Source organism: Festucalex cinctus, chromosome 3 (genome assembly GCF_051991245.1).
Source record: "Festucalex cinctus isolate MCC-2025b chromosome 3, RoL_Fcin_1.0, whole genome shotgun sequence".
Taxonomy (NCBI): Eukaryota; Metazoa; Chordata; class Actinopteri; order Syngnathiformes; family Syngnathidae; genus Festucalex; species Festucalex cinctus.
In genome coordinates this window covers 4,792,064-4,814,839 of record NC_135413.1, presented here as the reverse complement: position 1 = coordinate 4,814,839, position 22,776 = coordinate 4,792,064, and the positions used below count along the sequence as shown (strand labels likewise).

Genomic DNA, 22,776 nt, shown 5'->3' with positions numbered 1-22,776 from the left:
GTACCCCAACGTGCAAGTCCCCCGACTTGCATATACCCCAACGTGGCCCGGGTTGCGAGGGCCCTTTATAGCTGCTCGCAGCTCTAGTTCTTATTATTATTCTTCTCCGCAAACAATCGCATTTTTGAGACACTAAACGTGACCGAAAACTCACCAAACTTTACACGCACATCAGGCCTGGCGAAAAATTTGATATTTTAAAGTCGCCATACATGATAACAGAAAAATGGCTCCTTAGCGCCCCCTACATAGGTTAAACGGATCCCTGTCCCGCTACGATTGTCCGACGGCTATGAAAATTGTGTGGCACCTGTAGCACATCCCAATGAACAAAAACCTCTTTGAAGTGTGTACCCTAAAATAGACAGAAAGTGAGGTATGAGTATTTAAATGTCCAATTTTTGCCAATTTTTGCACATTTACAGGGGTCATACTTTTGCCCGCTTCTCCTACACGGTTAACCCGATTGACTTCAAACTTGGGATGTACCATCTCAACACCTGGGACAACATCATTGTGAAAAATGAAAAGTTTTTGATATACTATATGACGGCGGCGGCGCATCAAATTTAGAGTTTAAAAATTCTTACTTCACGAGGCATTGCCGGTTGTACGTTTAATCTAGAGCTACGAAAATTGGTACACATATGTAACAGGCTATGACCTACAAAAAACTCTTTTTGAACCATATGCTAAACCTAACAGGAAGTCCACCATTTTGATTTATTTTGGAACGTGTTGCCATTTTTTTGGCCATTTCATTGGAGTCTTATTTTAACGAACTCCTCCTACAGTGTTTATCCGATCATCTTCAAACTTGGTGTGATTCATCTTAAGATGTTGAAGATGAAAAGTTATTGAAAGCTTTGTATTTCGTCGCACGCTGTTGTCATGGCATGCACTGTTTGCAAAGGAAAAAAAATATCCTTAAAGAAGCATTGCCAGTTGTACGAAGCAGCTAGAGCTACGAAAATTTGTAGACATATGTAACAGCCCAAGATGTACAAAAAAGTCTCCTGGTGCCCTGTGCTAAACCCAACAGGAAGTCCCCCAGGGGCCGGGCATCACATTTTGAGCTAAAAAAAACTCCTCTTTAACAAAGCATACCCGGCTGTACGTTTCACCTAGAGTTACCAAAATTTGTAGAGGTATATAACAGCCCTCGATTTACAAAAAACTCTTTTTGAACCATATGCTAAACCTAACAGGACGTCCGCCATTTTGATTTACTTTGGAATGTGTTGCCATTTTTTTTGGCCATTTCATAGGGGTCATATTTTAACAAACTCCTCCTACAGAGTTTATCCGATCATCTTCAAACTTGGTGTGATTCATCTTAAGATGTTGAAAATGAAAAGTTATTGAAAGTTTTTTATTTCGTCACATGCTGTTATCGTGGCATGCACTTTTTGCAAAGGAAAAAAATCCTTCTTAATGAAGCATTCCCAGTTGTACGAAGCAGCTAGAGTGACGAAAAATTGTAGACATATGTAACAGCCCAGGATCTACAAAAATGTCTCTTGGTGCCATGTGCTAAACGCAACAGGAAGTCCCCCAGGGGCCGGGCATCACATTTTGAGCTAAAAAACTCCTCTTTAACTAAGCATTCCCGGTTGTACGTTTCACCTAGCGCTATGATAATTTGCAGGCATACATAAGAGCCCACGATGTACAAAAATGTCTCTTGGAACCATGGGCTAAACCAAACAGGAAGTCCGCCATTTTGATTTATGATGGGATTTGTTGCCATTTTTTGTGGCCTTTTTCAGGGGTCATATTTTAACGAACCCCTCCTACAAAATTTATCCGACTGTCTTCAAACTTGGTATGTTTCATCTTAAGATGTTTAAGATGCAAAGTAATCGAAAGTTTTTTATTTTGTCACACGCTGTTGCCATAGCAATGCATGGGAATTGCACACCATATTTTGCGTTTTGATTAAACACCTAAAGCTATGATAATTTGCAGGCAAACATAAGAGCTCAGGATGTACAAAAAAAGTCTCTTGGAGCAATATGCTAAACCAATCAGGAAGTCCACCATTTTGATTTACGTTGGGATTTGTAGCCATTTTTTGTGGCCTTTTTTAGGGGTCATATTTTAACGAACTCCTCCTACAAAATTTATCCGACTGTCTTTAAACTTGGTGTGCTTCATCTTAAGATGTTTAAGATGCAAAGTTATCGAAAGTTATTTATTTTGTCGCACGCCGTTGTCATGGCGATGCATTGTTTGCCAAGTAAAATGTTACTTTTTTTTTTTGGTCTAAACATGTGCAAAAACTCATGAAACTTTACACACACATCAGGCTTGTCATCAGCATGAATATTTTAGAGATTTCTTATTCAATTTGCAATAAATGGTTCAATAGCGCCCTCTAGACATTTTTATGAAGCTTTTGCAAATGTTTTGTGTTTTATGATTCAGCTAGATTTGTAAAAATTGGGATACCTATCAGCCTAAGACTTACAAAAAGGTTTCTAAAGCCATATGCTGAATCAAAAAGGAAGTCTGCCATTTTGATTTACTTTGGTATTTGTAGCCATTTTTTGGGGCCTTTTATAGGGGTCATATTTTCAACAGAACTTATCAGATCGTCTTCATTCTTTGGCGTGTTTCATCTTAAGATATTTAAGATGAAAAGTTATTGAATTTTTTTATTTTGTCACACGCCTTTGCTGTAGCCATGCATTGTTTGTGAAGAAAAATGCTTTTTTGAGAGTCTAAATATGGGTGAAAACTCACAAAACTTTGCACACGCACCAGACCTGTCTAGAACATGAATATTTTATTTAGAGATTTGTTGTGCTATTTGTAATAAATGGCTCAATAGCGCCCTCTAGACATTTTTATGAAGTCTTTCCGATTATATGATTCAGCTAGATGTGTGAATATTGGCAGGCATGCCGAATATATTCAAAAAGTATTCTATATAGCCATGTGCCAATCCATTTTGATTTTATTTTGTTAATTGTGCATCGTTTTTGGCCTTTCCATGAAACTTTAAAAACACAAAGCATGGCAAAAACGTTTACAATTTAGATGGTTTCCTATTTGACAGTACCCCAACATGCCAGTACCCCGACGTGCAAATACCCCAACGTGGCCCGGGTTGCGAGGGCCCTTTATAGCTGCTCGCAGCTCTAGTTATTATTATTATTCTTATTATTATTCTTCTCCGCAAACGATCACATTTTTGAGACACTAAACGTGACCGAAAACTCACCAAACTTTACACGCACATCAGGCCTGGCGAAAAATTTGATATTTTAAAGTCGCCATACATGATAACAGAAAAATGGCTCCTTAGCGCCCCCTACATAGGTTAAACGGATCCCTGTCCCGCTACGATTGTCCGACGGCTATGAAAATTGTGTGGCACCTGTAGCACATCCCAATGAACAAAAACCTCTTTGAAGTGTGTACCCTAAAATAGACAGAAAGTGAGGTATGAGTATTTAAATGTCCAATTTTTGCCAATTTTTGCACATTTACAGGGGTCATACTTTTGCCCGCTTCTCCTACACGGTTAACCCGATTGACTTCAAACTTGGGCTGTACCATCTCAACACCTGGGACAACATCATGGTAAAAAATCTAAAGTTTTTGACATACTATATGACGGTGGCGGGGCATCAAATTTACAGTTTCAAAATTCTTACTTAACAAAGCATTGCCGTGGTACGTTTAATTGAGAGCCACGAAAATTGGTACACATATGTAACAGACTATGATCTACAAAAAACTCTTTTTGAACCATATGCTAAACCTAACAGGAAGTCCGCCAGAGGCGAGGCATCAAATTTTGTGTTTCAAAATTCTTATTTAATGAAGCATTCCCGGCTGTACATTTCACCTAGAGTTACCAACATTTGAAGACATATGTAACAGCCCTCAAGGTACAAAAAACTCTTTTTGAACCATATGCTAAACCGAACAGGAAGTCCGCCATTTTGATTTACTTTGGAACGTGTTGCCATTTTTTGGGCCATTTCATAGGGGTCTTATTTTAACGAACTCCTCCTACACAGTTTATCCGATCATCTCCAAACTTGGTGTGATTCATCTTAAAATGTTGAAGATGAAAAGTTATTGAAAGCTTTTTATTTCGTCGCACGCTGTTGCCGTGGCATGCACAGTTTGCAAAGGAAAAAATTCCCTCTTAATGAAGCATTCACAGTTGTACGAAGCAGCTAGAGCTACGAAAATTTGGAGACAAATTTAACAGCCCACAATGTGCAAAAAAGTCTCTTGGTGCCATGTGCTAAACCCAACAGGAAGTCCCGTAAGGGCCGGTCATCACATTTTGAGGTAAAAAACTCCTCTTTAACGAAGCATTCCCGGTTGTACGTTTCACCTAGCGCTATGATAATTTAGAGGCATACATAAGAGCCCACGATGTACAAAATAGTCTCTTGGAACCATCTTCCAAAACAAACAGGAAGTCCGCCATTTTGATTTACATTGGGATTTGTAGCCATTTTTTGTGGCCTTTTTTAGGGGTCATATTTTAACGAACTCCTCCTACAAAATTTATCCGACTGTCTTCAAACTTGGTGTGCTTCATCTTAAGATGTTTAAGATACAAAGTTATCGAAAGTTATTTATTTTGTCCCACGCCGTTTCATGGCGATGCATTGTTTGCCAAGTAAAATGCTGCTTTTTTTTTTGGTCTAAACATGTGCAAAAACTCATGAAACTTTACACACACATCAGGCTTGTCATAAGCATGAATATTTTAGAGATTTCTTATTAAATTTGCAATAAATGGTTCAATAGCACCCTCTAGACATTTTTATGAAGTCTTTCCGATTATATGATTCAGCTAGATGTGTGAATATTGGCAGGCATGCCTAATATATTCAAAAAGTATTCTATATAGCCATGTGCCAATCCATTTTGATTTTATTTTGTTAATTGTGCATCATTTTTGGCCTTTCCATGAAACTTTACAAACACAAAGCATGGCAAAAATGTTTAAAATTTAGATGGTTTCCTATTTGACAGTACCCCAACATGCCAGTACCCCGACGTGCAAATACCCCAACGTGGCCCGGGTTGCGAGGGCCCTTTATAGCTGCTCGCAGCTCTAGTTCTTATTATTCTTCTCCGCAAACAATCGCATTTTTGAGACACTAAACGTGACCGAAAACTCACCAAACTTTACACGCACATCAGGCCTGGCGAAAAATTTGATATTTTAAAGTCGCCATACATGATAACAGAAAAATGGCTCCTTAGCGCCCCCTACATAGGTTAAACGGATCCCTGTCCCGCTACGATTGTCCGACGGCTATGAAAATTGTGTGGCACCTGTAGCACATCCCAATGAACAAAAACCTCTTTGAAGTGTGTACCCTAAAATAGACAGAAAGTGAGGTATGAGTATTTAAATGTCCAATTTTTGCCAATTTTTGCACATTTACAGGGGTCATACTTTTGCCCGCTTCTCCTACACGGTTAACCCGATTGACTTCAAACTTGGGATGTACCATCTCAACACCTGGGACAACATCATTGTGAAAAATGAAAAGTTTTTGATATACTATATGACGGCGGCGGCGCATCAAATTTAGAGTTTAAAAATTCTTACTTCACGAAGCATTGCCGGTTGTACGTTTAATCTAGAGCTACGAAAATTGGTACACATATGTAACAGGCTATGACTTACAAAAAACTCTTTTTGAACCATATGCTAAACCTAACAGGAAGTCCACCATTTTGATTTATTTTGGAACGTGTTGCCATTTTTTTGGCCATTTCATTGGGGTCTTATTTTAACGAACTCCTCCTACAGTGTTTATCCGATCATCTTCAAACTTGGTGTGATTCATCTTAAGATGTTGAAGATGAAAAGTTATTGAAAGCTTTGTATTTCGTCGCACGCTGTTGTCATGGCATGCACTGTTTTTAAAGGAAAAAAAATATCCTTAAAGAAGCATTCCCATTTGTACGAAGCAGCTAGAGCTACGAAAATTTGTTGACATATGTAACAGCCCAAGATGTACAAAAAAAGTCTCTTGGTGCCCTGTGCTAAACCCAACAGGAAGTCCCCCAGGGGCCGGGCATCACATTTTGAGCTAAAAAACTCCTCTTTTAACAAAGCATACCTGGCTGTACGTTTCACCTAGAGTTACCAAAATTTGTAGAGGTATATAACAGCCCTCGAGGTACAAAAAACTCTTTTTGAACCATATGCTAAACCTAACAGGACGTCCGCCATTTTGATTTACTTTGGAATGTGTTGCCATTTTTTGGGCCATTTCATAGGGGTCATATTTTAACGAACTCCTCCAACAGAGTTTATCCGATCATCTTCAAACTTGGTGTGACTCATCTTAAGATGTTGAGGATGAAAAGTTATTGAAAGCTCTTTATTTCGTCGCACGCTGTTGTCGTGGCATGCACTTTTTGCAAAGGAAAAAAATCCTTCTTAATGAAGCATTCCCAGTTGTACGAAGTAGCTAGAGCTACAAAAATTTGTAGACATATGTAACAGCCCACAATGTACAAAAAAAGTCTCTTGGTGCCATGTGCTAAACCCAACAGGAAGTCCCCCAGGGGCCGGGCATCACATTTTGAGCTAGAAAACTCCTCTTTAACGAAGCATTCCCGGTTGTACGTTTCACCTAGCGCGATGATAATTTGCAGGCATACATAAGAGCCCACGATGTACAAAAAAGTCTCTTGGAACCATGTGCTAAACAAAACAGGAAGTCTGCCATTTTGATTTACGATGGGATTTGTTGCCATTTTTTGTGGCCTTTTTCAGGGATCATATTTTAACGAACTCCTCGTACAAAGTTCATCCGACCGTCTTCAAACTTGGTGTGTTTCGTCTTAAGATGTTTAAGATGCAAAGTTATTGAAAGTTTTTTATTTTGTCGCACGCTGCTGCTATAGCGATGCATTGTTTGCCAAGTAAAGTGATGCTTTGTTTTTTTATCTATACATGTGTGAAAACTCATGAAACTTTGCAAACACATCAGACTTGTCATGAACATGAATTTTTAGAGATTTATTGTGCAATTTGCAATAAATAGCGCCCTCTAGACATTTTTATGAAGTATTTCCGATTGTATGATTCTGCTAGATTTGTGACAATTAGGACAGACCCCTATCAGCCTAATACCTACAAAAAAGTATTATGTAGCCATTTGCCAAACCAAAGAGGAAGTCCGCTATTTTGATTTTATTTTGGGAATTATACATCATTTTTGGCCTCTTTCATTAAACTTTGCACAGACAAGGCATGGAAAAAACTAACATTTTAAATGGTCCTTGTTCCATGTAACAGTACCCCAACGTGCCAGTACCCCGACGTGCAAGTAACCCAACGTTGTGCTCAATAGCGCCCTCTATGCATTTTTATGGAGCATTTCCAATTGTATGATTCAAGCGATACACAACTAAAGATGACTTGACCTAGATTTGTGAAAACTGGGAGGCATACCTATTAGCTTAAGACCTACAAAAAGTATTCTGTAGCCGTATGCTAAACCTAAAAGGAAGTCCGCCATTTTGAATTTATTTTGGGAATTGCACACCATCTTTGGACTTTTACACTAACAAAGCTTGTCAAAAACATTTTAGATGGTCCTTGTCCGATTTGACAGTTCCCCAACGTGCCAGTACCCTGACGTGCAAGTACCCCAATGTGGCCCAGGTTGCGAGGGCCCTTTATAGCTGCTCGCAGCTCTAGTTCTGATTATTATTCTTCTCCGCAAACAATCGCATTTTTGAGACGCTAAACGTGAACGAAAACTCACCAAACTTTACACGCACATCAGGCCTGCCGAAAAATTTGATATTTTAAAGTCACCATACATGATAACAGAAAAATGGCTCCATAGCGCCACCTTCATAGGTTAAACGGATCCCTGTCCCGCTACGATTGTCCTATGGCGACGAAAATTGTGTGGCACCCGTAGCACATCCAGATGAACAAAAACCTCTTTGATGTGTGTACCCTAAAATAGACAGAAAGTGAGGTATGATCATCTGAATGTCCAATTTTGGCCCAGTTTTGCACATTTACAGGGGTCATACTTTAGCCCGCTTCTCCTACACGGTTAACCCGATTGACTTCAAACTTGGGCTGTACCATCCCAACACCTGGGACAACCTCATGGTAAAAAATCTAAAGTTTTTGACATACTATATGACGGTGGCGGGGCATCAAATTTACAGTTTCGAAATTCTTACTTAACGAAGCATTGCCGGTGGTATGTTTAATCTAGAGCTACGAAAATTGGTACACATATGTAACAGACTATGATCTACAAAAAAGCCTGTTGGTGCCATATGCTAAACCTAACAGGAAGTCCGCCAGAGGCGAGGCATCAAATTTTGTGTTTCAAAATTCTTACTTAATGAAGCATTCCCGGCTGTACATTTCACCTAGAGTTACCAAAATTTTAAGACATATGTAACAGCCCTCAAGGTACAAAAAACTCTTTTTGAACCATATGCTAAACCGAACAGGAAGTCCGCCATTTTGATTTACTTTGGAACGTGTTGCCATTTTTTGGGCCATTTCATAGGGGTCTTATTTTAACGAACTCCTCCTACAGAGTTTATCCGATCATCTCCAAACTTGGTGTGATTCATCTTAAGATGTTGAAGATGAAAAGTTATTGAAAGCTTTTTATTTCGTCGCACGCTGTTGCCGTAGCATGCACAGTTTGCAAAGGAAAAAATTCCTTCTTAATGAAGCATTCCCAGTTGTACGAAGCAGCTAGAGCTACGAAAATTTGGAGACACATGTAACAGCCCACGATGTACAAAAAAGTCTCTTGGTGCCATGTGCTAAACCCAACAGGAAGTCCCGTAGGGGCCGGGCATCACATTTTGAGCTAAAAAACTCCTCTTTAATGAAGCATTCCCGGTTGTACGTTTCACCTAGCGCTATGATAATTTAGAGGCATACATAAGACCCCACGATGTACAAAAAAGTCTCTTGGAACCATCTGCTAAACCAAACAGGAAGTCCGCCATTTTGATTTACGTTGGGATTTGTAGCCATTTTTTGTGGCCTTTTTTCGGGGTCATATTTTAACGAACTCCTCCTACAAAATTTATCCAACTGTCTTTAAACTTGGTGTGCTTCTTCTTAAGATGTTTAAGATGCAAAGTTATCGAAAGTTATTTATTTTGTCGCACGCCATTGTCATGGTGATGCATTGTTTGCCAAGTAAAATGCTGCTTTTTTTTTGGTCTAAACATGTGCAAAAACTCATGAAACTTTACACACACATCAGGCTTGTCATAAGCATGAATATTTTAGAGATTTCTTATTCAATTTGCAATACATGGTTCAATAGCGCCCTCTCGACATTTTTATGAAGCTTTTGCAAATGTTTTGTATTTTATGATTCAGCTAGATTTGTAAAAATTGGGATACCTATCAGCCTAAGACTTACAAAAAGGTTTCTAAAGCCATATGCTGAATCAAACAGGAAGTCTGCCATTTTGATTTACTTTGGTATTTGTAGCCATTTTTTGGGGCCTTTTATAGGGGTCATATTTTCAACAGAACTTATCAGATCGTCTTCATTCTTTGGAGTGTTTCATCTTAAGATATTTAAGATGAAAAGTTATTGAATTTTTTTGATTTTGTCACATGCCTTTGCTGTAGCCATGCATTGTTTGTGAAGAAAAATGCTTCTTTGAGAGTCTAAATATGGGCGAAAACTCACAAAACTTTGCACACACACCAGACCTGTCTGGAACATGAATATTTTATTTAGATATTTGTTGTGCAATTTGTAATAAATGGCTCAATAGCGCCCTTTAGACATTTTTATGAAGTCTTTCCGTTTATATGATTCAGCTAGATGTGTGAATATTGGCAGGCATGCCGAATATATTCAAAAAGTATTCTATATAGCCATGTGCCAATCCATTTTGATTTTATTTTGTTAATTGTGCATCATTTTTGGCCTTTCCATGAAACTTTAAAAACACAAAGAACGGCAAAAACGTTTACAATTTAGATGGTTTCCTATTTGACAGTACCCCAACATGCCAGGACCCCGACGTGCAAATACCCCAACGTGGCCCGGGTTGCGAGGGCCCTTTATAGCTGCTCGCAGCTCTAGTTCTTCTTCTTATTATTCTCCGCAAACAATCGCATTTTTGAGACGCTAAACGTGAACGAAAACTCACCAAACTTTACACGCACATCAGGCCTGGCGAAAAATTTGATATTTTAAAGTCGCCATAGATGATAACAGAAAGAGCCATTTTTCTGTTGTAAAATAGCGCCACCTACATAGGTTAAACGGATCCCTGTCCCACTACGATTGTCCTACGGCTATGAAAATTGTGTGGCACCTGTAGCACATCCAGATGAACAAAAACCTCTTGTAATGTGTACCCTAAAATAGACAGGAAGTGAGGTATGAGTATTTAAATGTCCAATTTTTGCCAATTTTTGCACATTTACAGGGGTCATACTTTTGCCCGTTTCTCCTACACGGTTAACCCGATTGACTTCAAACTTGGGATGTACCATCTCAACACCTGGGACAACATCATTGTAAAAAATCTAAAGTTTTTGATATACTATATGACGGCGGCGGCGCATCAAATTTAGAGTTTAAAAATTCTTACTTCACGAAGCATTGCCGGTTGTACGTTTAATCTAGAGCTACGAAAATTGGTACACATATGTAACAGGCTATGACCTACAAAAAACTCTTTTTGAACCATATGCTAAACCTAACAGGAAGTCCACCATTCTGATTTATTTTGGAACGTGTTGCCATTTTTTTGGCCATTTCATTGGGGTCTTATTTTAACGAACTCCTCCTACAGTGTTTATCCGATCATCTTCAAACTTGGTGTGATTCATCTTAAGATGTTGAAGATGAAAAGTTATTGAAAGCTTTGAATTTCGTCGCACGCTGTTGTCATGGCATGCACTGTTTGCAAAGGAAAAAAAATATCCTTAAAGAAGCATTCCCAGTTGGACGAAGCAGCTAGAGTTACGAAAATTTGTAGACATATGTAACAGCCCACGATGTACAAAAAAGTCTCTTGGTGCCATGTGCTAAACCCAACAGGAAGTCCCCCAGGGGCCGGGCATCACATTTTGAGCTAAAAAACTCCTTTTAACGAAGCATTCCCGGTGTTATGTTTCACCTAGCGCTATGATAATTTGCAGGCATACATAAGAGCTCAGGATGTACAAAAAAGTCTCTTGGAACCATGTGCTAAATCAAACAGGAAGTCCGCCATTTTGATTTATGATGGGATTTGTTGCCATTTTTTGTGGCCTTTTTCAGGGGTCATATTTTAACGAACCCCTCCTACAAAATTTATCCGTCTGTCTTCAAACTTGGTGTGTTTCATCTTAAGATGTTTAAGGTGCAAAGTAATCGAAAGTTTTTTATTTTGTCACACGCTGTTGCCATAGCAATGCATTGTTTGCCAAGTGCTGCTTTTCTTTTTTTTTTATTTATACATGTGTGAAAACTCATGAAACTTTGCAAACACATCAGACTTGTCATGAACATGAATTTTTAGAGATTTATTGTGCAATTTGCAATAAATAGCGCCCTCTAGACATTTTTATGAAGCATTTCCGATTGTATGATTATGCTAGACCTACAAAAAAGTATTATGTAGCCATTTACCAAACCAAAGAGGAAGTCCGCTATTTTGATTTTATTTTGGGAATTATACATCATTTTTGGCCTTTTTCATTAAACTTTGCACAGACAAGGCATGGAAAAAACTAACATTTTAAATGGTCCTTGTTCCATGTAACAGTACCCCAACGTGCCAGTACCCTGACGTGCAAGTAACCCAACGTTGTGCTCAATAGCGCCCTCTATGCATTTTTATGGAGCATTTCCAATTGTATGATTCAAGCGATACACAACTAAAGATGACTTGACCTAGATTTGTGAAAACTGGGAGGCATACCTATTAGCTTAAGACCTACAAAAAGTATTCTGTAGCCGTATGCTAAACCTAAAAGGAAGTCCGCCATTTTGAATTTATTTTGGGAATTGCACACCATCTTTGGCCTTTTGATAAAACTTTGCACACACAAGGCTTGTCAAAAACATTTTAGATGGTCCTTGTCCTATTTGACAGTACCCCAACGTACCAGTACCCCGATGTGCAAGTACCCCAACGTGGCCCGGGTTGCGAGGGCCCTTTATAGCTGCTCGCAGCTCTAGTTATTATTCTTCTCCGCAAACGATCGCATTTTTGAGACACTAAACGTGACCGAAAACTCACCAAACTTTACACACACGTCAGGCCTGGCAAAATATTTGATATTTTAAAGTCGCCATACATGACAAAAGAAAAATGGCTCCTTAGCGCCCCCTACATAGGTTAAACGGATCCCTGTCCCGCTACGATTGTCCTACGGATATGAAAATTGTGTGGCACCTGTAGCACATCCAGAACAACAAAAACCTCTTTGATAGGTGTAACCTAAAATTGACAGGAAGTGAGGTATGAGTATTTGAATGTCCAATTTTGGCCCATTTTTGCACATTTACAGGGGTCATACTTTTGACCGCTTCTCCTACACGGTTAACCCGATTGACTTCAAACTTGGGCTGTACCATTTCAACACCTGGGACAACATCATGGTAAAAAATCTAAAGTTTTTGACATACTATATGACGGGGGCGAGGCATCAAATTTAGAGTTAAAAAATTCTTACTTAATGAAGCATTGCCGGTTGTACGTTTAATCTAGAGCTACGAAAATTGGTACACATATGTAACAGACTATGACCTACAAAAAACTCTTTTTGAACCATATGCTAAACCTAACAGAAAGTCCACCATTTTGATTTACTTTGGAACATGTTGCCATTTTTTGGCCATTTCATAGGGGTCTTATTTTAACGAACTCCTCCTACAGAGTTTATCCGATCTTCTTCAAACTTGGTGTGATTCATCGTAAGATGTTGAAGATGAAAAGTTATTGAAAGCTTTTTATTTCGTCGCACGCTATTGTCGTGGCATGTACTGTTTGCAAAGGAAAAAAATCCTTCTTCAAGAAGCATTCCCAGTTGTACGAAGCAGCTAGAGCTACGAAAATTTGTAGACATATGTAACAGCCCAAGATGTACAAAAAAGTCTCTTGGCGCCCTGTGCTTAACCCAACAGGAAGTCCCCCAGGGGCCGGGCATCACATTTTGAGCTAAAAAATTCCTCTTTAACAAAGCATTCCCGGTTATACGTTTCACCTAGCGCTATGATAATTTGCAGGCATACATAAGAGCTCAGGATGTACAAAAAAGTCTCTTGGAGCCATATGTTAAACCAAACAGGAAGTCCACCATTTTGATTTACGTTGGGATTTGTAGCCATTTTTTGTGGCCTTTTTTAGAGGTCATACTTTAAAGAACTCCTCCTACAGAGTTTATCCGATCATCTTCAAAGTTGTTGTGTTTCATCTTAAGATGTTGAAGATGAAAAGTTGTTCAAAGCTTCTTATTTCGTCGCACACTGTTGCCGTGGCATGCACAGTTTGCAAAGGAAAAAAAATCCTTCTTAATGAAGCATTCCCAGTTGTACGAAGCAGTTCGAGCTACGAAAATTTGGAGGCATATGTAACACCCTACGATGTACAAAGACTTACAAAAAGGTTTCTAAAGCCATATGCTGAACCAAACAGGAAGTCTGCCATTTTGATTTACTTTGGTATTTGTAGCCATTTTTTGGGGCCTTTTAATAGGGGTCATATTTTCTACAAAACTTATCAGATGGTCTTCATTCTTTGCCGTGTTTCATCTTAGGTTATTTAAGATGAAAAGTTTGAAATTTTTTATTTTGTCGCACGCCTTTACTGTCGCGATGCATTGTTTGTGAAGAAAAATGCTTTTTTTTGAGAGTCTAAACATGGGCGAAAACTCACAAAACTTTGCACACAGATCAGACCTCTCACGAGAATGAATATTTTATAGATTTGTTGTGCAATTTGTAATAAATGGCTTTATAGCGCCCTCTAGACATTTTTCTGAAGTATTTCCGATTATATGATTCAGCTCGATGTGTGAATATTGGGAGACATACCTATTAACCTAATATCTACAAAAAGTATTCTATAGCTATGTGCCAATCCATTTTGATTTTATTTTGTTAATTTTGCATCATTTTTTGCCTTTCCATGAAACCTTACAAACACAAAGCATGGCAAAGACGTTTACTATTTAGACGGTTTCCTATGAAACAGTACCCCAACTTGCCAGTACCCCGACGTGCAAATACCCCAACGTGGCCCGGGTTGCGAGGGCCCTTTATAGCGGCTCGCAGCTCTAGTTATTATTATTATTATTATTATTATTATTATTATTAGACAATGAATTATCTCCAGGCTCTGTAGGGTGTGAATATTTGTCACAAATGCCTCACTCCATAATAAGATATCATATACTGTATGTTCTATCACTGCCAATTACTACAGCAAAAATATATATATATATATATATATATATATATATATATATATATATATATATATATATATATATATATATATATATATATATATATATATATGTGTCTCGTAAGGTTCTTGGTGGAACAGAATTGTCAGCTTGCTCCTTATAGCGGCTGTTTTTCAGCAAATCTCTACTGTTATTTCTACGTCAGTCTTGTCAAAGTTGTCAAACCCGAATGAGTTCCAGGCGCGGGACTTGGACTTTTGCTAAAATGCTAACATGTTCATTGTGAAGGAAGACACGTTGTGACATGCTTCCTAGGAATGTAACGATAAGTGCGATATCGCAATATCGTAATATTAAAACTGCCACAATATCGTCGTCGTCATGTTCACGATATTGAAATACAACACATCTGTTAAAAAAAGTCAGGTTGATTTCCATTTGTGCAGTTCTAGCACCCTCTCGTGGCTAGTTGAGTAGTGCATTTTAATTTTCATTCGGGATCTTTTGGCCCTTCTGTGTTTAAAATCTATGCTAATTGTCAGATGAAGGTGAACATAATATGCCTGTGAAGCAAGTCAATATGTGGAGGAACTCAATGTGTACTTGCATTAACAACATACCATAATAATAATAACGTAATAACAATGAAACATAATAATAATAATAACATTTATGTACAAAAGCACAATATTGTACTTTTTTTTTTATTTTGAGCTAATTTTTTATTACAATATTGTGACCTTTTTAAAATATCGGCAACCTCCCCACAATACCGTGATAATTATCGTATCGTGAGCTTCATACCGTGATAATATCGTATCGTGATGTTTGGATATCGTTCCAGCCGTAATGCTTTCCGCGGCACCTGCAAAATGAAAAAAATCACTCCAAATTCCCCTGTCAAGACCCACCTTTATTGTGCCGAGGTGCGATGACAACAGTGCTTCAAAGTGTGCGCAAATGACATTTTCTTAGCAAGCTTTCCGGAAAAGTGTACACAACTGCACAACGTAACGTGTTTCACATACAATAACGATGACGCCGTTTCAAATATGGAGAGAATAATTCTTTAGATTGGTCCGTTTATGAAAAAAGAACGTAGTTACCTAATACAGTTAGTTTAAACACTCTTATTCCCAACATTGCTCAGCGCTCAGGTAACCAATCACGGCTTGTCAATTTCAGAAAACAGTTGAGCTGTGATTGGTCATTACAACTGTCATTTTCAGTTGACAGTAAGTGGCAAAATGGCCGCCCGCTGAGATAGATAAAAATGGGTGGATTTTGCTGCTTTAATGATATTCCACAAACACAATACTCATCAAGATGCTTTATTTGGATTAGTGAATAAGAAAAAGAATCACACTACTCAAAGATTACATTTAAAAACAATTAACATGATTAAAAAGAAAACGAAAACACATATCAAGAGGAATAATATAATTCAAAATGTATGGTAGTAAAACTAATTTTCAAGGAATGTACACTGTATTTGTGTACAGTACTTCATAATGTGCAATGTTGTTTACATCCAAGCTCCTCCAGCAGTGAGTGCACCGTAAATGCTTACATGCGGAAGAGGCTACCCCAAAGTAGTATCGTTGATACAGGTACATTGCCCTTCATTCAATGTTAATACAACGTAAGTGTAGCATATCAAAAAAACCTCACAAACTAATACTCTCTTGGAGTGCATGCATTACAGTTGACCAGCCATCTTAGGACTACTTTATCTTCTTAGCGGGCTCATTACTGCTGTAGCGAAATCCATTAATGTTTGACTTGCCTGATTATGACTTGAGTGCAATGCTGAGGGTCGGAGCTTGCTAACATTGGAGCAAGCACATCAAAGACTCCCTTATTCTACCCCACATATTCATCTGGAGATGTTTCATCGGGTTAGTATGCACAATAAAGTCGTACAACAAGTCGACTTATTTGAATGACTTTTGTTTGTTTGGTGTGCGCACACTTTTCTTTGGTTCGACAGCTGCTTCTGCTTCCTGTGCTTGTAATTGTGGCACAAAACTAACCACCCTCTATTGATCTTGATCACATATGCAATATATATTGATATTGAATTGTCGGTTAGGTTTTTTTTTTTTTATCAGAAGGGTACATAATGTTTGAAATAAATGGATTTTTTGCCTAATTATTCCATAATTATGTTCCCCCAGATAAATACATGCAGCTGAACCATTCCCTCTTCAGTATGAATGGACGTACCGGTTACATTCTACAGCCAGAGGTCATGCGCTCGGATAGCTATGACCCTCACCAGGAGAAGAAAGATGTCAAGTACAACATTGTGATTAGGGTATGTTTAATCACAATCGCACACATGCAAGGGGAGATTGAGAGTGAAGCAGGTGTTCAAACCACAGGTGGTGATGGGAACGATGCCTTGCTCAAGGGCACCTCAACATTAGCCAGCAAAAATCTCTCCCTTACAAGTTGAACTCCAATTTGTCTTTTGCAGGTGATCGCTGCCAGACACCTTCCCAAGCTTGGCCGCTCAATTTCTAGTCCTTTTGTGGAGATTGAACTATGTGGTCACACTGAAGCGAAGGTCAAGACCACCGTCTATCGTAAGCAAAGATCATTTGAGTGGCTTCATCACACGAACCAAATGTGACACAAAATTACAGCATGTCTGTCTTTCTGCAGGGGATAACGGTCTGAACCCGGTGTGGAAAGCTACAACACCGCCTGTGTGCTTCAAAGTGTATGAGCCCGAGCTCACCTTCCTGCGCTTTGTGGTCAATGAAGAAGACGTGTTTTCAGATCCCAACTTCCTCGCTCAGGCCACATTTCCTGTCAAAGGTATCTGTTCAGGTGAGAACAAGCTGCATATCTCTTGCAAATCACTTTTTTACTTTTTACATATTGTAAATCACCACTTCCATGACTTCATTTTCCAAAATTCTTTTTAAGGGGAAGTCAAACCCCCGAAAAATTTCTATGTTAGTCTAACTACAGCATTCTGGTTAATATTGCGTTGGTGGAATATGATTTAAGCAGCAAAATCCAGCAATTTTTTAATCAATATCAGAAGGCAGCCATTTTGCCACTTGCTGTCGACTGAAGATGACATCACAGTTGCTCATGTTTCAGATAACAACCAATCACAGCTCAGATTCAGAAAACAGTTGACTTGTGATTGGTCATTGCCTGAGCAACTGTGATGTCATCTTCAGTCGACACCAGTTGGCAAAATGGCCGCGCCCTGAGATGGATAAAAATGGCTGGATTTTGTGCCACAATTCATATTCCACAAATGTAATATTAATCAGAATGTTATGTTTAAACTCGTGAGGACATATTTAACATATTGTCAAGAAATGTTTGAGGTTGACTATGGTTGTATGTATGCGTGTCTATATTTAAAACTTTAAATCAGTGGTGTCCAAACTATCGCCTGGGGGCCATTTGTGTCCTGCCTTCCATTTATTTTGTGGCCCACAGCATGCACACAAAATATTTGTCACAGACCCCATCATTCATACTTTTATTTAAAAGAAAAAGACAAAAAAAAACATAAATTCAACAAATGAGTCTAATTGCCTCAGTTCAACCTTTATTGATTGCCATGAATGAAAATCTACGCAGACATAAAGAAAAGGATTTTTAGTTGTCACATCCGTATTTTTATTTTTATTTTTTATTGGCATTGTGCATGATTGCGAAGAAACTGACTACAAAAATTGCGGGGAAAAAAAAGTATCTTCATTCAGGTGAGCGAAGTTAATTAGCAACAATATATTGTAATTCTTTTTTTTTTTAATGTTTTCTTCTTTGCTTTTTAGGCTACCGTTCTGTGCCTCTAAAGAACGGCTACAATGAAAACTTAGAATTAGCCTCTCTGTTAGTTGACATAAAAGTATTACAACCAGAGGTGAGTACACTAAGTATATCAAATTACACAATCGACTTCCCACACTGCAGCTAGCTGTCTATATGGTTGTCTTTACCCTTCCATGTATGATGTCTGTCAGAACAGCGAAGAAGAGCTGTATTCCTCCTCCAGTCAACTGAGGAAAAAACAAGCAGAGCTCAGCTCCGAAGGACTCTTGTACAACACACACGCAAGCATTCAGCTCTCCTCTGCCGCTTATCAACCTTTCACATCAAATCCGTTTGTTCGAGAAGCTAGCACAAGTGAGAACAGGTAAGCTTTCTTTGCTTTGAAGGAACAGCTACAGTGCTGTGAAAAAGTACTTGTGCCCTACTGATTTTTTTTCTCCATTTTTATCACACTTAAATGTTTTAGATTATGAAGCCTATTTTTATAACTCACAAGACAGCCCAAGTTAAAAAACAAACAAAAAAAACGCGGTTTCTAGTTTTAGTAAAGGGCCCTATGTGAGTGTAAATGAAATATAATTTTTCTCCAGCAGATGTCACCACACTTAATTGTGTCAAATGCTTGGAAGTAAAGGCCTCAGTATGCTTCTGCGACGGGCTCGCACGGGGGGGTTACGGCGTTGCTCCGCTCGTGCATTTGCCTTCCGACTTGTGCGCAATACACATCACAATACACATCTGTGTCTGCTGGAGTTTCACACCAAGTCCCGCTGTCGCTATGGCTGGGCCGCCACAGAGTGGCGATTCCTCTGCATTTTATGACGGATTCAGGAAGTTCAATTTAATTCAGAAACACGAAACAAAGCCGGGGGGAGAGTAAGTTCATCACCGTGGCAATTAATTATTGCCAATTTGCACCGGTGTCGGCCGTAAACTCGCCAAAACACAACAGCCGTGCGCTTAGCGAACACAGTTTTTTTTTTTTTTTTTTTGTTATTGTTGTTTTCCGCCTCTCGTCCCAGGCACATATCCACATGCACAGCCGTGGTCTCCGAGCAGGGAAGTCGATTTGCGCCGCCAGTTGCCTTCACGGAATCTATCTGTGCGGGGGGCGTCGCTCGTGGCCGGCTGACGTGCACACGTCGCCAATCCTTGGACGCCGTAGATGGCGGGGCGTAGCTCGCTTCTGATTGGTCCGTTCGATGGCGTTTTTTCTTTTTTTTCCTCTCTCTCTCTCTCCCCGCCCCCCGCACAGATAGTTTCGGTGAAGGCAATTGGCGGCGCAAATCGACTTCCCTGCTCGGAGACCACGGCTGTGCATGTGGATATGTGCCTGGGACGAGAGGCGGAAAACAACAATAAAAACAAAAACAAAAAAAACTGTGTTCGCTAAGCGCACGGCTGTTGTGTTTTGGCGAGTTTACGGCCGACACCGGTGCAAATTGGCAATAATTAATTGCCACGGTGATGAACTTACTCTCCCCCCGGCTTTGTTTCGTGTTTCTGAATTAAATTGAACTTCCTGAATCCGTCATAAAATGCAGAGGAATCGCCACTCTGTGGCGGCCCAGCCATAGCGACAGCGGGACTTGGTGTGAAATTCCAGCAGACACCGATGTGTATTGTGATGTGTATTGCGCACAAGTCGGAAGGCAAACGCACGAGCGGAGCAACGCCGTAACCCCCCCGTGCGAGCCCGTCGCAGAAGCATACTGAGGCCTTTACAGTTCTTTTAGGTGGGGGGAAAAAAAAAAAAAAAAGGAATGTGCTTTTTTTTTTTAATGAAGTTACTTTTTATATTCAACTGTAATAATAATAATAATTTTAATAATAATAATGATGATAATAATTAAAGTAGACGAAACCCACAGTACACAGAGAGGATAATAAATCCATTAAAGATATCCCCGACAACGAGGATCGCCAACCTCCCCACAATATCGTGATAATTATCTTATCGTGATGTTTGGATATCGTTACATCCCTATTATTAAATCACTTAAATAGTAACCGCCATATATAGTGATGTAGGCTCCAAATTGTCAAAAAGAAAATATTTAGGCATAAAGTATTTTAACATTTCTGAAAAAGAAAAAAATTCGGTAATGGGGCAAAAAAAATACAAATTCACCGCACTGTATATGTTTAAATATAAACAGATCACTCTTCTGTGTGTTGAAATGCTTCCGTTGTATCTTGTAGAGCAAAACAAAAGAAGGTGAAAAGCAGTACATTCTATTCGTGAGGAGACAGCGAACCTCGCGTCGTCCTGCTTGCATGACTTGTGGAGAAACACTGACAATAAAATGAACTGTGAGGTTTGAGTCCCAAGAAATCTCAATCCAAGAATCTTTTTTTCTTGCTTGACCCTGTTTTCAAAAGTCTTCATTCAGTCACAAGGTCCCTGGTGTGTATTTTTCTAAATGTCATTTCTATATGAACTCTTACATTCTGATTCTTTCTTACTTTATTTTTATTTCTCTTTGGATTTTTGTCATTAAGCTGTAAAAGCATAAAATAATGCTGTCCTTGCAAAGTCACTTAAGAATACATTTGCTGTCATTCCTTCTTGTTTGTATGCATTTGGCCTAAATGTGACAGACAATTGTTTTGGAATTGTGAAGTTACTGTCTAACATATGTCCTTAAATGTGTCTGTGGCGACCATTATGCATACAGTTTCACTCAGTTATTCAACGACCATTGTAAATTGCATTTGTTTGCAAATTGTGCATACATTCAAATTGGTGTTGAGTGAACCACTGACTGTCTGTTTATGGTTCATAAATGTTTATGATAAATTCGCCATTTTGTGTTTTTATCTGTGGAACTTTTTTTTTTTTTTTTTTTAAATTGCAACACAATTTCCTTGACTCAACTCTGAAAATGGGAGCCCCCCACGCCCCCACCCCACTGTTTCTGTAATGACCTAAGGTGCCACAAGATGGTGCCAAAACCCTGCTTAATATGAAGTCGCAACTAGTGTCATAAGTAGTCTGTTGTACGTCTCAACTCAGAGACCAAGATATTTACATTTTGAGAAGGAGCTACGTTCAACCCGAGTTGTTGGCAGAAGTTACGGAGAGTCTTTGCTTTATTTGTTTGTTTTTGCTCTGCTGAGTACCCATTAAAAACCTCAAGCTACCAAAGACTGGAGGTTGTTGTTGACTATTGCTGTTGTTACACAGGCCACAAAGGGAATATTCATGTGCACCCCCGGTGCATTTTTGTTTCTTCTCAGAATCAAACCATCTTTAAGACACTCATTTTTAACACCACAAGAACGTTACTCCAGAACTGGGACATATTGCTCGTCAGCAGTGGTCAGGGTGGTTTGGTGAAGCAAGTTGGACAGTAAAATAAATAAATAAATAAATAACAGTAATTTTCCAGCAGCTGGGGCACCAGGAAAATTCTGTGATATAATGGAAAATTACTTTCTCGTAAAAATGTTTTTTTTTCCCCCTCCCCATAATTAAAGTACTTTTTTTTTTTTTTTTTTACTGTAATTTTAACAAGATTGTATGCAATATAACAGTATATGACAAAAATAATGTGATTAATCTTTCAAAACATGGCCAATAACGGTTGAAAAACTAGATATTGTTGAAAATTGTAACAGTTTACTGTTTTGGGTAATTCATTTATATAGCATTTCCCTCCCATACAAGGCTCTCAAACCACTTTACATTTTGACGAAGTCTTCTGATGACATAGCATTAGGAGTTCAGTATTTTGCTCAAGGATAATTCAACATGTTCATCAAGGGGATCGAACCCACAACCTGAGGGATACTAGATGGCCACTGAGCCACGCTGCCACTATTGTTTATCATTTTAGAGCTCATGAAATGTACACTTGGTAGAGCTGATGCCAGCAGAGGCAGCATCCATAAGTCCAATTCTTTGCTTTGCGTATTATTCACCTTCTCAAGCTTTCCCCTTTACCTACATCTCATTAGATTTCAAAATAAATAAATGTTAATATAATGAATAATTAAATTCTATTCTATCTAGATCCTAGGACATTACCGAAATTGTAGTTATTTTTAAAATGTCAGTTCCCAAAGAAATTATGGTAAAATTATTACTATTATTGTTTTTTTTTTTACTGTTAATTTCTCAGTATATATATATATATATATATATATATATATGCATATATATATGTATATACGTATATATATATATGTATATATTAGGGGTGTCACGATTCGCCAACTCCACGATTCGATTTAAATTTCGATTTTGGGGTCACGATTCGATTTTTTTTTCGATTTTTTTATTTTTATTTTTTTTTTCCGCTCCCCCACTTTATAACACAGAGGCATATGCTTCTGTAGGCTAAGGCTAGTCTATGATCATTGGTTCTATTCATTGTACAGTAAATCTTATTTCAAAAGATCGGCTACATATAGGTGATGCAATTTCCATATTATTTTTGTGTAAATTTATGTAATATATGATAATTGACATTAGGCAGGAATGATCAAATTCAAAGAATTTATTTACAATATAAAGTTAACCGTCTTGTTCTTACTGAAGTGTAAAA

General features: G+C 38.6%; 1 protein-coding gene across 5 annotated transcripts in view; it reads left to right on the top strand.

Moving 5' to 3' along the window:
* The window catches only part of plcg2 (phospholipase C, gamma 2), a 181,651-nt gene extending 160,274 nt beyond the window's left edge, over positions 1 to 21,377 (top strand). For 3 of the 5 annotated variants that reach the window (XM_077515502.1, XM_077515501.1, XM_077515500.1), the window contains 6 exons: positions 16,600 to 16,739; positions 16,902 to 17,010; positions 17,090 to 17,257; positions 18,229 to 18,317; positions 18,418 to 18,590; positions 20,429 to 21,377. In XM_077515502.1, the coding sequence (XP_077371628.1) occupies positions 16,600 to 16,739; positions 16,902 to 17,010; positions 17,090 to 17,257; positions 18,229 to 18,317; positions 18,418 to 18,590; positions 20,429 to 20,471 (722 nt within the window). In that variant the 3' untranslated portion in view covers positions 20,472 to 21,377. Of the gene's footprint in view, positions 1 to 16,599; positions 16,740 to 16,901; positions 17,011 to 17,089; positions 18,157 to 18,228; positions 18,318 to 18,417; positions 18,591 to 20,428 lie in introns of those variants that run through there. The other 2 variants (XR_013282723.1, XR_013282722.1) reach the window with 2 other exon arrangements.
* The last annotated feature ends 1,399 nt before the right edge of the window (positions 21,378 to 22,776 follow it).